The 15,473-nt window shown below is 47.8% G+C and overlaps 1 protein-coding gene across 1 annotated transcript in view; it reads left to right on the top strand.

The window, feature by feature from the left end:
• KIF19 (kinesin family member 19) overlaps positions 1-15,473 on the top strand; it is a 102,967-nt gene that overhangs the window by 44,485 nt on the left and 43,009 nt on the right. The window contains exons 6-7 of the mRNA XM_073560421.1: positions 10,206-10,331; positions 11,074-11,268. Coding sequence (XP_073416522.1) covers positions 10,206-10,331; positions 11,074-11,268 — 321 coding nt within the window. The remainder of the gene's footprint in view (positions 1-10,205; positions 10,332-11,073; positions 11,269-15,473) is intronic.

Below are 15,473 nucleotides of genomic sequence, written 5' to 3' on the forward strand. Positions count from 1 at the left end.
GCTACCTCGACACCCATTCACATGAGTTGAATCTCGTCAAATTTCGTTCGGATTTCGGTGCGGAATCTGCAGCAAAATCTGTGTCATATTCGACTCATGTGAACAAAGCTGTAGTTTATGGTAAAAATAATATATTGCCATATTTTGACATATTGTGACTTCTTTAAAGAGGATCTGTCACCATGAAAAGTGGCTAGTTTCTAATTTCATTCCTTTTACTCCACTGAGTATTCCAGTTTTTTTTTTTACATCCGTCATCAGGTTGCAGGAATATGGGCCTTATTACCTAGTACTATTTTTTTAGTCTTTATCAGGTGGATGTGTCTCATCGGGTTCCCTGGGGGCGTGTCGGTAGCTTGCGAATTAACCTGTAAGCTCCGCCCATGAGTAAATACCATAAAAATGAGCTCATAATATAAAGGTCCATTATCTCTTGAACCGTATGGCAGATTTAACACAAAAAAAAGAACGCAATTCTCAGGGGAGCAGCGGGAATAAAATGAGAGCCAATCTTGCCCTGTGCTGACCTAGTGACAGTTCCTCTTTAAGGCAGGGCACTTGCTATATCAGGATGTGTGCTAAGCACATAACATAATGTACTGTAGTAGTAAGAACACAAGATCAGATTTACTAGATAAACAGCCATCCCCATGGCTCATGAAGCTGCTATCTGCCTCCTTCCTGCGCCTTCTGCTGCTCTTATTACACAAGAAGCGCTGATAACATTTGCTGCTTGTTTGTCTGTATCCTCCCTGTGAGGAGGACAGATAATTCCCATGGTGATGGATGGGCCCGGCCTGCATTTGTGCTCCATCTCCTGTGGCAGAGATGACTTTATGGCCTGCGCAATATTTGCACATTACATTGTCTGCAGCAACCAAGAAGACAAACACGGGTCTGTGAAACCGCAAGAAATTAGTGTAAAGTGAGAAGTAAATGACATAGATGGCGGATCCTGTTACCACTTCAGTGGCTGACACTTAAGTATGGACGCTAAGCGAGGCATGAGCGACAACATACAAACACTCTTTCCTGAAGGCCATGATGGTCTCTATCTCTGCTTTTTGCCATCTAAGGCCGGTTTCACATTAGCGCTTTTTCAGCGCGCGCACGGCCGGGGGTAGCTCCGCCCCCGATCCGGCTCTCTGCCCGGCGTGCCCGCCCCTTCCTTGTAGTGCCGCCTCCTAGCGGACAGCGGCGCCTGCGATCGGCGCACCCTATCTTTAGCATAGGGTGCGCCGATCGTGCGCAGGCCGTGCGCTAGTTGCGCTTTGACCTGCGCTGCGCACTTTTGACGGTGCGCCGTGCGCGCCAAAATCAAACTTTTCGGATTTTGGCGCGCACGGCACACCGTCAAAAGTGCGCAGCGCAGGTCAAAGCGCAACTAGCGCACGGCCTGCGCACGATCGGCGCACCCTATGCTAAAGATAGGGTGCGCCGATCGCAGGCGCCGCTGTCCGCTAGGAGGCGGCGCTACAAGGAAGGGGCGGGCACGCCGGGCAGAGAGCCGGATCGGGGGCGGAGCTACCCCCGGCCGTGCGCGCGCTGAAAAAGCACTAATGTGAAACCGGCCTTAGATGGGGATTATATAAAATAAAATGAAAACGCAGAAATGATGCTCCTTAGTATACACATTTTTACAGACACACATGCATGCGTACATGTTGTAGGGATCGGTGCTCACTCAGCTCTTGAGGTAGGCACAGGAAGCGGTTTCCATGTAATAGTCCAGGCAAGTTTATTTAACTTCATAAACCACGCCGGGTGGCAAAACAAGACAGAGCCTTTTCTGGCACGAAGTGAAAAGAAACTGAATACAATTAGTCCCTATGGTATTGCGGATCTGCCCGCTCAGGTCAGTGCCTTTAGCATCACACACTGAAGGTTAACACGAACTGAAAGTAAATAATCCATATAGCCCTGTGGGTCCACCCACTCATGTCAGTGTCTTTAACAACACACACTGGAGGTCTCCTCACGTCCAGCCACCGACACTGAATGAGAGACTCGGCCTCCATTTTATCTACCAAACCACGGCCCTGGGGTTGGGATATGTGAGCGGTCATTCCCACCCATCTCTTATGATCGCTCGTAAAACCCGGCCCTGGAATGGCCAAATAACTCTCTCAGCACTGTATGTGCTGGAGCATGCTTCCAAGCTCACATCACCGCAGCTAACAGCCGAGATGACACATATCTCCCCTCAAGGACTCGTCCGGCGGCCATCTTACATACCTTCCTCCTCTGTGAAGAGGCTTGGCACCAGGCAGTGGATACTCGACAGAGCATCAGCATTGCCATGCAGTTTCCCTAGCCTATGCTTCACATGGAAGATAAAATCCTGAAGTGCCAGGAACCACCTGGTCATGTGCGCATTGTTCCCTTTCTTCTCCCTCATTCACTTCAGTGGGGGCATGGTCTGACACTAGTCTGACCCTCCTGCCTAAGGGTACCGTTACACGTAGCGATGCACCAGCGATCCCGACAACGATATGGATCGCTGGTGCATCACTAAGTGGTCGCTAGTGAGCTGCCACACAGGCAGATCTGACCAGCGGCATCGCAGCGGTCGGGGGTCGCTACTTACCTGTCAGACGAGGCGATCCTGACGTCCTCCCGCCGCGTCCACGCCTCGCTCGTCGGCGCCACAGGAAGCCCAGCAGGAAGCTGACGACGAGAAATGGTCCAGGAGCTTCTCGCGCGACCAACGATGAGCAGCGGGGGAGCGGGTCGGAGGTAAGTATCACATGTAGCGATATCGCTAGCAATATCGCTGCTACGTCACAAAATCGGTGACTTTACAGTGATATTGCTAGCGATATCGCAGTGTGTAACGGGGGCTTAAGAGATAGTACCTTAGGGAGTCTAACACCCACTTGATGGCTAAATATTCCTTCTCCACTGCAGAATAGTTTTTCTCACAATGATAACTTCTGGCTAAGGTACATTATGGGCTGCTCATTCCCGTTTACATCTTCAGATAAGAAAGCGCCAAGCCCGACATCCGACGCTTCCGGCTGTTTGCACAGGGCCAGCTTCAGTTCCTGGAAGGCCGTCTCAGCTTCTGGAGACCACTTAGCCATAGCCGACTTTGTCCCTTTAAGGAAGTCTGTCAGAGAGGCAGCTACCATGGCGAGGTTTGGGATAAACCGGTGATAATAGCCCACAATGCCTAGGAATGCCCTGACCTGCTTCTTTGAGAGGGGTTGTGGCCAGCCCTGGATTGCCTCAACCTCATTTATCTGGAGTTTTATTTCGCCCCTGCCTACAACATAACCTAAATAACTCACTTCATCCATGCCCAAGGCACACTTCTTCGGGTTTATGGAAACCCCGCCTTCCGTAGAACCTCAAATATTGCCCTGACCTTGGTAGCTTCCCCAATCCTGGCTGAAGATCACAATATCGTCCAGGTAGGTCGCTGCTTAACTCTTGTGGGGAGCTAAAATTCGGTCCATGCCTCTCTGGAATGTTGCTGGTGCGCCTTGTAACCCAAACGACATCCCTGTGTAATGGAAGCATCCATCTGGCGTGGAAAAGGCAGTCTTCTCTTTGGCGTCTTGGGACATGGGGATTTGCCAGTACCCTTTTGTGATGTCAAGGGTAGCAATGAGCTAGCTGGCTCTAGCCTCTCAATAAATTCATCGACGCATGGCATCTGGTATGTGTCACACTTAGAAACTTCGTTCAGCTTTCTATAATCATTGCAAAACCACCATTCTCCATCTGGTTTCGGCATGAAGACTATTGGACTGGACCAGCCACTCTTGCTTGGGGAACTTCCCTGTGGGAGATCAACAGGTAAGGCAGCAGACAGTCCCAGTCTCGGCTGTCCTTCTCCACTGCTTTTTTTAGCATTGCCTTCAAGGTTTTGTTAAACCTCTCCACCAGTCCATCCGTCTGAGGATGGTATACTGAGGTTCTGAAGTGGAAAATTTGCAGGGACTTGCACAGCTCACTCATGACCTTCGACATGAAGGGCGTCCCTTGGTCCATTAGTATCTCCTTCGGCAGCCCGGTTCGGGAGAAGATATGGATCAGCTCCTTATACGACCCGGTCAGGATCGCTGGTGTGTGGCGTCCCTGAGGCTCAGTCGCCACAGAGGTACTGCACCTTCTCCTAAGGTGTAGTGCCCCACCATCCGGGTAAGGTGGGAACTCCTTTCCACGCTCCAACACTCGCACCCCACACAACAGGGTAGTTTTGCACAACCACATTGCGGCTCCTAACTCAGAGGGTAGCAGAGCACCTTTGGTGGTTCCCTGCTTGGAACACTGGACAAGCTGGGAGGTGGGTGGAGTTAAGATACATAAAAGAGTGGGAAAGTGTAGGAGGACAGGTCAGTCTGACAGAAGGTCAGTCAGGTAGGAAGTCACTCAGACAGGAATGAGGATCCCTGGAAGAAGGGATGGAGGAAGGAGTGCTGCAGCTGCCTCAATGATCTGAGCCAGCTGGCACGGGAAAGGAAAAGAAGGAGAAAGACGTAGAACTGAAATCTAAGCTTCCATAAGAAAGAAAGACAAGTACGGAACAAAGGAGTAGAGAGAACAGAGAGGACGTAGGTTAGAGGAGGAACCCTGCCTATAGGTTCTCAGCGCAAGGCCGGGGCCCGGTCCCCGAGGTTGTATGGACACTTATGGTTCTGCAGCAGACACCGGTGGAGTAGGAGGCTGTAAATGCACTACTCCCATTTAAGACTTGGGGCACAACAGCTATTGGATAGAGAGCCGGGACTCAGGAGAAGGGAGTCCCCGAAGTAGGCTACAGCTGTCTGCCGTACAAGTAGAGTTCTTGGGAACATCTGACAGGAGGATCTCCAGTGTAACTTAGTAGTAGGAGATCTTCACACTTTAAGGCGCTATAGAGGAGTCGTTCAGAAAGGTACATGTTCGCGGAGTGTTGGAGAGGAGAATCCTAACTTGCCCGGAGGTTGATTGAGTTTCTGACCCGGAGGACACGGCCCGGAGGCAGGCACCTGTGTGTGTGTACAATGGACTGTGAGTAAAGCTTTGGAACTACAAGCCCCGGTATCCTCTATTCATTTGTGCGCTAACACATTCAGCACCGCTATAGCTGGGTACCATTCTCCACACCGGCTGCACCTCTCCTCTTCCATTGCATCCACGCTGCCCTGGGGCTACAGCTTCACCTGTGGGGAGCTACACCATCTAGGCTGCAATATCAGCGCCATTGATATTGGACGCCCAGGGCCGCAGACCGGGTCACCGCTGCTGTGACACATTCCCCCTGACACCGGCCCGGTACCGAGTACCCCACAGCCCTGGGAGGGCGACCCAGGTGCATTGCTAAATGGTCGCTAGTGAGCTGCCAAACAGGCAGATCTCACTAGCGATGCAGCAGCGGTCGGCCGTCGCACTTACCTTTCAGACGCGGCGAGAGTGTCAGTCTTCCGCCTGCGTCCATGGCTCGCTCGTCGGCGCCAGCAGGAAGCCGACGACGAGAAATGGACCAGGCCGATCTCGCGCCATCAGCAATAGCCAGCGGGGGAACCGGTCGGAGGTAAGTGTCACATGTAGCGATATCGCTAGCAATATCGCTGCTGCGTCACAAAATCGGTGACGCTTTAGCGATATTGCTAGCGATATCGCTATTTGTAAAGCCCCCTTTAGAGATAGACTTGGCAGATGCATTTCTTAAGGATACCGCCTCTGGCTACCGGGTAGCATAATCCAGGACCACCAATATATATTGAGGCCTTCTTGTGGATTTTACCAGGGATCCCACCAGGTCCATCGCTATTCGCTCAAATGGCACCTCGATGATGGGCAACAGTACCAGAGGAATGCGGACGTGGGCTACTGGGGAGGTCAGCTGGCACAGGGGGCAGGAATGACAATAGTTCACAATTTCTCTGTAACACCCAGGCCAGTAGAATCTCTGTAGAATGCGTTCCTGGGTCTTCTCTGTCCCCACCCTGCGTCTATAGGGCCCTGGTACCAATAGTTGCTCTATTACCTCCCCTTTTGGCTTGGTTACCCTATACAACAGATCTCCAATCACAGCAAAATGAGGGAACCGACTGTCGGCTTCCGGCTCCTCAGGCACACCATTTAACACAGTTACATTGTTAAATGCCCCTTTAAGAGTTAGGTCCCTGAGTTGGGCGGTTCCAACGTTTCCCAGGACACCTCCAGCTCAGGGTCGTTGGCCTAAGGGGATGCTGCCTCATCCCCATCGCCAGCAAGTACACAAAATGGAAACCTGTCATCCGCAGCCTGCGACAAGGTTTCTTCGGGAGCAACCTGGCTGTTGTCCGGTCAACCAGACGTCCTCCCTTTTCCCCACAAGTCCCAAAATAACACAAAGTCCTTCCCTATTATAATAGGGTGCAATAGGTCCTTGACCACGCCAACCTCATAGGACTCGGTGCCACAATTTGTGTTGATGACCACTTGGGCCACAGGGTAGTTCTTTGCGTCGCCATGGATACAGCGGAATCCCACCCTCTTTCCAGGAATCAGCCGATGAGGAATTGTGGCCCTCACTAATGTTACCAAACTTCTTGAGTCCAGCAGACCAGTCACTTGCACCCCGTTTACTGTCACGGGGCATGCCTGCGGTCCCTCACCTGGTTGAGGAACAGCACTGCAGGCGGGGTATGAAAAATATGAGCAGCGCCATCCTAGGCTGCAGTCCAGTTTCTCGGTGGTCATAGGGCAACGGGCGGTTAACGGGTGGCCAAATAACCCTCTCAGCACTATAAGTGCTGGAGCATGCTTCTGAGCTCATATCACCACAGCTAACAGCCGCGATGACACATATCTCCTCTTAAGGACTAGTCCAGCGGCCATCTTACAATGTATTCATACACATATATATATATATATATATATATATATATATATACATACCCATATGTGAATTGTGATGTATCGGCTCACTCCATTAAGTGTAGTGACACATATCACTACTTTGTCACATCATGTATCCATGCACAGATATACATACTGCACATGCCCATATACATATACACATCTATATATATATACAGTGGGGAAAAAAAGTATTTAGTCAGTCAGCAATAGTGCAAGTTCCACCACTTAAAAAGATGAGAGGCATCTGTAATTTACATCATAGATAGACCTCAACTATGGGAGACAAACTGAGAAAAAAAAATCCAGAAAATCACATTGTCTGTTTTTTTTTTCATTTTATTTGCATATTATGGTGGAAAATACTCAATACTTTGTGATATATCCTTTGTTGGCAATGACAGAGGTCAAACGTTTTCTGTAAGTCTTCACAAGGTTGCCACACACTGTTGTTGGTATGTTGGCCCATTCCTCCATGCAGATCTCCTCTAGAGCAGTGATGTTTTTGGCTTTTCGCTTGGCAACACGGACTTTCAACTCCCTCCAAAGGTTTTCTATAGGGTTGAGATCTGGAGACTGGCTAGGCCACTCCAGGACCTTGAAATGCTTCTTACGAAGCCACTCCTTCATTGCCCTGGCGGTGTGCTTTGGATCATTGTCATGTTGAAAGACCCAGCCACGTTTCATCTTCAATGCCCTTGCTGATGGAAGGAGGTTTGCACTCAAAATCTCACGATACATGGCCCCATTCATTCTTTCATGTACCCGGATCAGTTGTCCTGGCCCCTTTGCAGAGAAACAGCCCCAAAGCATGATGTTTCCACCACCATGCTTTACAGTAGGTATGGTGTTTGATGGATGCAACTCAGTATTCTTTTTCCTCCAAACACGACAAGTTGTGTTTCTACCAAACAGTTCCAGTTTGGTTTCATCAGACCATAGGACATTCTCCCAAAACTCCTCTGGATCATCCAAATGCTCTCTAGCAAACTTCAGACGGGCCCGGACATGTACAGGCTTAAGCAGTGGGACACGTCTGGCACTGCAGGATCTGAGTCCATGGTGGCGTAGTGTGTTACTTATGGTAGGCCTTGTTACATTGGTCCCAGCTCTCTGCAGTTCATTCACTAGGTCCCCCCGCGTGGTTCTGGGATTTTGCTCACCGTTCTTGTGATCATTCTGACCCCACGGGGTGGGATTTTGCGTGGAGCACCAGATCGAGGGAGATCATCAGTGGTCTTGTATGTCTTCCATTTTCTAATTATTGCTCCCACAGTTGATTTCTTCACTCCAAGCTGGTTGCCTATTGCAGATTCAGTCTTCCCAGCCTGGTGCAGGGCTACAATTTTGTTTCTGGTGTCCTTTGACAGCTCTTTGGTCTTCACCATAGTGGAGTTTGGAGTCAGACTGTTTGAGGGTGTGCACAGGTGTCTTTTTATACTGATAACAAGTTTAAACAGGTGCCATTACTACAGGTAATGAGTGGAGGAAAGAGGAGACTCTTAAAGAAGAAGTTACAGGTCTGTGAGAGCCAGAAATCTTGATTGCTTGTTTCTGACCAAATACTTATTTTCCACCATAATATGCAAATAAAATGAAAAAAAAACAGACAATGTGATTTTCTGGATTTTTTTTTCTCAGTTTGTCTCCCATAGTTGAGGTCTACCTATGATGTAAATTACAGACGCCTCTCATCTTTTTAAGTGGTGGAACTTGCACTATTGCTGACTGACTAAATACTTTTTTTCCCCACTGTACATTCATGCATTTAGATGTACACACCCAAATACACATAAAAACATACACATATTCATACACAGATATAGAATATATACTCACATATGTATGTACAGTGTTCATATATATACAGTACATTCGTCCATACACAGAAATACATACCCAAATACACATACACCCAAGTAAACATAAAAACATACACTTATTCATATACAGATATAGAATACATAATTCATATATGCATGTACATACACAAGCAGAAATGCATTCATACGTACATGTATATACATACAATACTTAACACTAGTAAGCATTTGCACACTCAAATGCACATACATGCATTCATATACAAATATAGCCGTGCACACACATATGTATACAGATTTATACATACATAAGACATCATTTAGTATTTAATACGCACAGTCATACATGCACATAAACAAACATGCACCCAGTCATTCATATACATGCACATACATACATAAACAGGGGCCCTCACACATACCCAGACTGGTCAAAGTGGGATTCCAGTCCAACAGAAATATTCCACCTGGAATTCTGTAAACACCTTCTCCAGGTCCATCAGAGCACCTCCAACAGTGCCTGCCGGGCTGAGCTGGGCAGATTCCCACTGCACCTAGCGGTTCTGAAGAGGGCACTGTCCTTCCAGGCTCACCTACAGAGTAGCAACCCAAGCTCCCATCACCATAAAGCCATGCTACATATAGGTGGTCTCCACAAACCAGGACCCCTGGAACAGCTCACCCAAACCCAACCTGACCGAACGTTCAACCATAGGAACCTGACAAAAGCCAGAATCAGGAAGATGGTAGATGAGGGCCAGGAGAGGTACGTAAGTGACTGGAAGTACGAGATCAGCAGCTCTCAGAAACTGACCATTTACCGGAGTCTACAGAGAGACTACAGACTGGCTCCATATCTGGAGAAACTCTCAGACCCCAGAGACCAACAGATCCTGAGCCGGTATAGACTCAGTGCCCACAATCTGGCCATCGAGGTTGGCCGGTACAGACAGAGCTACAAGCCCAGGGAACACAGACTGTGCCTACACTGTGACCTGGAGGCCCTGGAGGATGAGACCCACTTCCTGCTACACTGCACCAAATTCTCAGCAGTGAGGGACACTCTCCTCAGGAGACTATCCAATCTTTTCCAGGATTTCAGCTCCATGAAGGAGTAAGAGAAAACATATATCCTGCTGGGGGAAGAAGAAAGCACGGTGGAGATAGCAGCGCAATATGTGAGCACATGCCATAGGCTGCGAGAAAGACAACCATGATATGCCATGGACTTCCTGACCCCCACCCTGTAGCCCATCCATCGTTCCTACAGTCCCCTCCATTATCCCCAAAGTCCCTACTCCCTTTTCCCTAGTGGACAAATGCTTTGGCAAAACTAATATTTATTTGGTCCTGCCAATAAAGCTTCTTTGAATTGAATTGAATTGAACAGGCATAGTCATTCATACATGCGCACACATACTCAGCACAAGTACAGACACGTGTTCATACAAAGCAGATATTCATATGCATCTATAGACATACACACAATCAGATGACATCTCCGTGTTTAGTCATAGTCATATCTAAACTATCTTCTTCATTTTACAGATATACAATGAAATGATCCGAGACTTATTGAATCCGGCCCTGGGCTACCTGGATCTACGAGAAGACTCAAAGGGGGTGATTCAAGTAGCTGGGATAACGGAGGTGTCCACCATTAACGCCAAAGAGGTGACAGTATAAGGCTAAGTGCACACGTTGCAGAAAATTTCTGCACAAAAACCTGAATCCCTTCTCAGAAACCGCACCTATTTTTCCGCGGCGGTTTTTGTGCGTTTTTTGCGCGTTTTTGATGCGTTTTTTACCGTAGCGGTTTCTAAAAGCATGGTAGAAGCCTAAACCGCGGAAAAAAACGCAAAATTAATGTGCATGCTGCGGTTTTTACCGCGATGTGGTTTTTTCGCTGTAAAAAACGCATCAATGTGCACAAAAAGTGCAAAATGCATAGAAATGACTGTGCACCTTATTTTTAGCGGTTTTATAGTGGTTTTATAGTGAAAACCGCTGTAAAAACCGCTAAAAAAACGCTGTGTGTGAACACAGCCTTAATTTTCTCATTTTCAAATGAATATTTTTGACTTGCAGGGGACGCATATACCATAATTTGCATCTGCCCCACTGTTTCACTTTACAACTGTTGCAAATACTTTACACCAGTACTGCTATTTTGTGCCTATTTCACCCCCTCCTGAGTGTGTACCCAGATAGGACATATTGTATTGATATACACAATATGTTATTTTAGGGAAATTGTCTAATGTGATCAAAATGCTGTGTATTTAATAATACCGCCATACGGTGCCCAAAAAAAAGTGCTGTATAGAATGTGTTTTAGAGACCTGTAATTTTCTCATAATGTCCCAATTATGTGTGCCCCTTTAACCCTGCTATACTGATCTATGGCCACTTATAGATCATGCAACTGCTAATGAAAGGAAACAAGCAGAGGACCCAGGAGCCCACGGCGGCCAATAAGACCTCTTCCCGCTCTCACGCCATCCTCCAGGTCACGGTACGGCAGAAGAGCCGCGTCAAGAACATCACACAGGAGGTCCGCGTGGGACGACTCTTCATGATAGACCTGGCCGGGTCAGAACGGGCCTCCCAGGTAATTCATGTAACCCAAGATTATGGTATTAATTTCAAACCAATATAATAAAATCATAAACAGTCATACGTATGGTAGAATGAAGTCCAGTAGGGAGCAAAAACCCGACCAGATGACTTCTAATAAAATAGTTGTCTTGGATGGACAAAAGGCTTTAGAGAATTTGTTACGTGTGTTCTTCGAGGCTTTTAATGATCGTGCCCTTTTATTTGTAACCTGACACCTTCCTGAGGACAAAGCCTCTCTCCAGGCTCAGTGTAATCCGCAACCCAGAGATGTGATTTATGCTGACTAACAGCGCCACCTGCTGGGTCTAGATGGTATTTCTTTGAGTTGTATGAGTGTATTAGTAATAATATACCGCCATACCGTGCACAGAATGCAAGGCCGGACAGGGACTAACTGAAATTCATCACTGGCAGTTTTAAGAACACTGACCCACTTGATGCTCTCTGCAGTCTAACTACAGGTCACTACCATACAATGAAACTGGTTTGTGCTGCGGACCTGCATAGCTACCGGACACTGAATTATGACCAATTTAGGTGAGCCAATAATCATGAAATGTGTGTAGGAGCGCACCTTCCTAGTTATTGTGTCATTTCAATAGGTCAGTAATTATCTGATGTAAAAGCAAAATGATTATTAGTCGTGTACGACCATTTTTAGCTGGCTTAAAAATTATGGTTCTTGGTAGCAAATTTCTCCCGGTTCACAGGACATGGAGAACATGACATTCTGTGTACACAGACCATATGTGCACGGAGAAGTTAATAGGCCGTATATGACGCTGACTAACTGTATCTAGCTGATCGGTGGTGATTTCCATGTTATAACGACCCGGGGAGCCTACAACTGCGGCTGCGCGTCGTCATATCCTACTCCTGGCACATGTAATGACACTCAGGTCTCATCCAGACGTCTGTTTCTCACATATATGTGATTTTCATGATTTCTTGTCCATTACAGTCTCTGGTGCTGTTCATATGCCAGTGATTTTTTGCAGACAGTGTCACCCCCCAAAAAAATCACAGATCTGAGAAAATCACTAATAAAAGATTGATGGTAAAAACTGAAACACGGATTAAACTCGGACCATATTTGAGTACGTGAAAAATCACTGACATCTGAATGAGGCCCATGTGTGGGGATTGAGATGTAAGGTAGCATCCGCACAATGGAGAGTAGAAATTAAAACATATATATATATATATATATATAGTCTAGTATGTCAAAATGGTGAAACGACCTCTTTAAGCCATTCGCGACCTTTGACGTATCCAAACGTCGAGGTCACTAAATACTAAAGGCCTCAGGTTCTATTGTTGAAGCCATGTCGTTGCCATGGTGACCTGATGTCACCAGACTCTAGCAAGTTAGTTAGATCATGCACAGTGCATGATATAACTAAGGCCGGGGTCACACTTAAAGAGAAACTCGCATGAGTCTCGCATCTCAATAACCGGCACTGCCGCCAGCACTGGGACCGGAGCGCTCAGCTGCATAGAAATAGATGCAGCCACACACTCCGGTCCCAAGTGCCGGCGGCAGTGCCGGGTATTGAGGCGCAAGACTCGTGCGAGGTTCTCGCAAGTCTAACCCCTGCCTAACTTGTGTCTGCAGCACTGACAGCTTATGAAGCATAGCAGTGCACCTGCACTGCTATGCTTTATAACTGCGATCAGACTGCAGAAAGTGAAAGTACCAGTCCCATAGTGGGACCAAGTAAAAAAGTGAAAAAAAAGTTGTAAAAATATTTTTAAAAAAATCAAAAAATAAGAATAATGTATGTATATATATATATATATATATATATATATACACACAGCTTTGGCAAAAATTAAGAGACCACATCACAGTTTTATGAAAATCAGCTTGTCTGACAGCAATTCCATTCCAGTGTCAGTTGAATTCTAACTAGAGTACACCTCATTCTACTTAATGTGCTTCTGATTAGGTGATCACCTGAACCAAATCTTACTTAACGAAGGAAAGTGTAAAAACCCTGCTGTGGTGTTCACAATCCTCTTGCAATAGGACAAGCTGGATGGCAAAACAAGTGCTAGTAATATCACAAAAGGTAATAGGAAAGAAAAAATAACTTTTAACCATGCCAAAGGAGTTGAAAAGAAAAGTCTTGAGTGAGGAAAAGAAGGGCTCAATTCCGGCTCTAATAGCAGAGGGATACAGTGAGTGTCATGTTGCCATGCTATCGCAATCGGGAAAGCGGTAATGTCACGATGGGGGCAGGCTTTGCAGGGTTGAGATTCTCTCCCCCCCATGTGCTCACCCACCTATCCACTCTCTCTTTCCCCATGTGCTGACTTCTCTCGTCTGTGCTCTCTACTTTGATCTTTCTACCCCATGTGCTATCCCCCTTGTATGCTGTCTCTCTCCTTCCTGTGCTGTGTTCTCCCCTCATGTGCTGTCCGGTTTGAGCTGTCTCCCCCCTGTGCTCTGTCTCTCTCAACCCTGTATCTGACTGTGTGCTGAACATACCACAGCTCCTGGACAGGGGAGGAAGCAAAAGACAATACCGACATTACAGCAGGAGATCGCAGACGATACATTTTGTGAGGTAAAATATTGTTTTAAAACAGTCAGTGAAATATTTTACCTCCCAAAATGAATCCTCTGTGATTACTTGCTGTAATGTTAGTATTGTCTTTTGCTTCTCCGCGCATCTGCCGTCGAGATCAGCCGAATGATTCACTGCGCCTGCGCGGAATTCGCGCCGGTGCAGTTTGACAGTGTTCCGCTGGTGGTACCGTGCAAGAGGCTGCGTGAGTGTGTGAGTCTGAGTATGTGAATGTCTGTGAACGAGTGAGAGTGTGATAGTAAGAATGTGTTTGAGTGTGAGTGTGTGGGAGTGTGAGTGTGTGTGGTGCGTACGGCGTATAGAGTGTGGTGCGACGGTGTTCCGCTGGTGGTACCGTGTGGCGCCCCTGAGGCTTCAGTCGCCACAGAGGTACTGCACCTTCTCCTAAGGTGTGGTACCCCAACATCCAGGTAGGGTGGGAACTCCCTTTAACATTCCAACACCTGCACCCCACATACAGAATAGTTCAGCAGGGACCCATCCATGCTTTATGCTGGAAAGATCATAGGGTGTCTTTTGTGGTCCCTGGCTTCGTAACATGAGAGGTGCTGGGGAGGCGGGTGGAGTTAGCTATAAAAGAGAGAGAAGGTGTAGGATTTCAGGTCAGTCTGACAGAGGGAGAGAGAAAGGAAGTCACTCAGACAGGAGTGAGGAGTGAGGATCCCTGGAAGAGGGATGGAGGAAGGAGTGCTGCAGCTGCCTCAGTGACCTGAGCCAGCTGGCACGGGAAGGAAGAGAAGGAGAAAGAGACGTAGACGGGAGACTACAGATTCTATAAGAGCGATAGAACAGATCGGAACGAAGGAGAATAGAAGGACGGTGGGAAGCAGGTTGAGAAAGAGAGAATCCTTCCAGTCCAGAGCGCAAAGGCCGGGGCCCGGTCCCCGAGGTTGATTGGATCTTTATGTCCGGCAACAGACACCGGAGGAGTAGTGAGCCACTAACGCCTTACTCCCATTATAGACTTGGGACACAACAGCAACTGGATAGTGAGCCGGGACGCATAGAGGAGTCCCCGAAGCAGGCTACAGCTGTCTGTCATACAAGTAGAGACTAGGAACACCTAGAAAGAGGCATTCCAGGGTAACTAAGTACTGGAGTGCTTCGCACCTAAAGGCGCATTGGAGGAGTCGTTCAGTGAGGTACATATTGGCGGAGTGTGGAGAGGAGAATCCTATCCTGCCTGGAGGTTGACTGGGGCCCTGACCTGAAGAACACAGTGTGGAGGAAGGCCTTTGTGTGAACTGCAAACAGTGAGTAAAGCTTTGGAACCGCATACTCTGGGTGTCCTCCAATTATTCCAGCAGCGCTACACCTGGGTACCAGCCTCTATCCCATTCTGCGCCTCTCCTCATCCATTGCACCTACACTGCCCTGGGACTACAGCTCCACCTGTGGGGAGCTACACCATCTTTGCTGCACCACACCATCAGTCCCAGCAGATCTGCATGCAGCGTTGGCTCAACATCTTGCCAAACACCACGGGTGGCGTCACAAACTATTCCAATAAACTTTAACACCACCACCATTGATATTGGGCACCCAGGGCCACAGACCGGGTCACCGCTGCTGTGACACATTCTCCCTGACACCGGCCCGGTAACGA

Source organism: Dendrobates tinctorius, unplaced genomic scaffold (genome assembly GCF_039654945.1).
Source record: "Dendrobates tinctorius isolate UK_male_01 unplaced genomic scaffold, ASM3965494v1 ptg000014l, whole genome shotgun sequence".
Taxonomy (NCBI): Eukaryota; Metazoa; Chordata; class Amphibia; order Anura; family Dendrobatidae; genus Dendrobates; species Dendrobates tinctorius.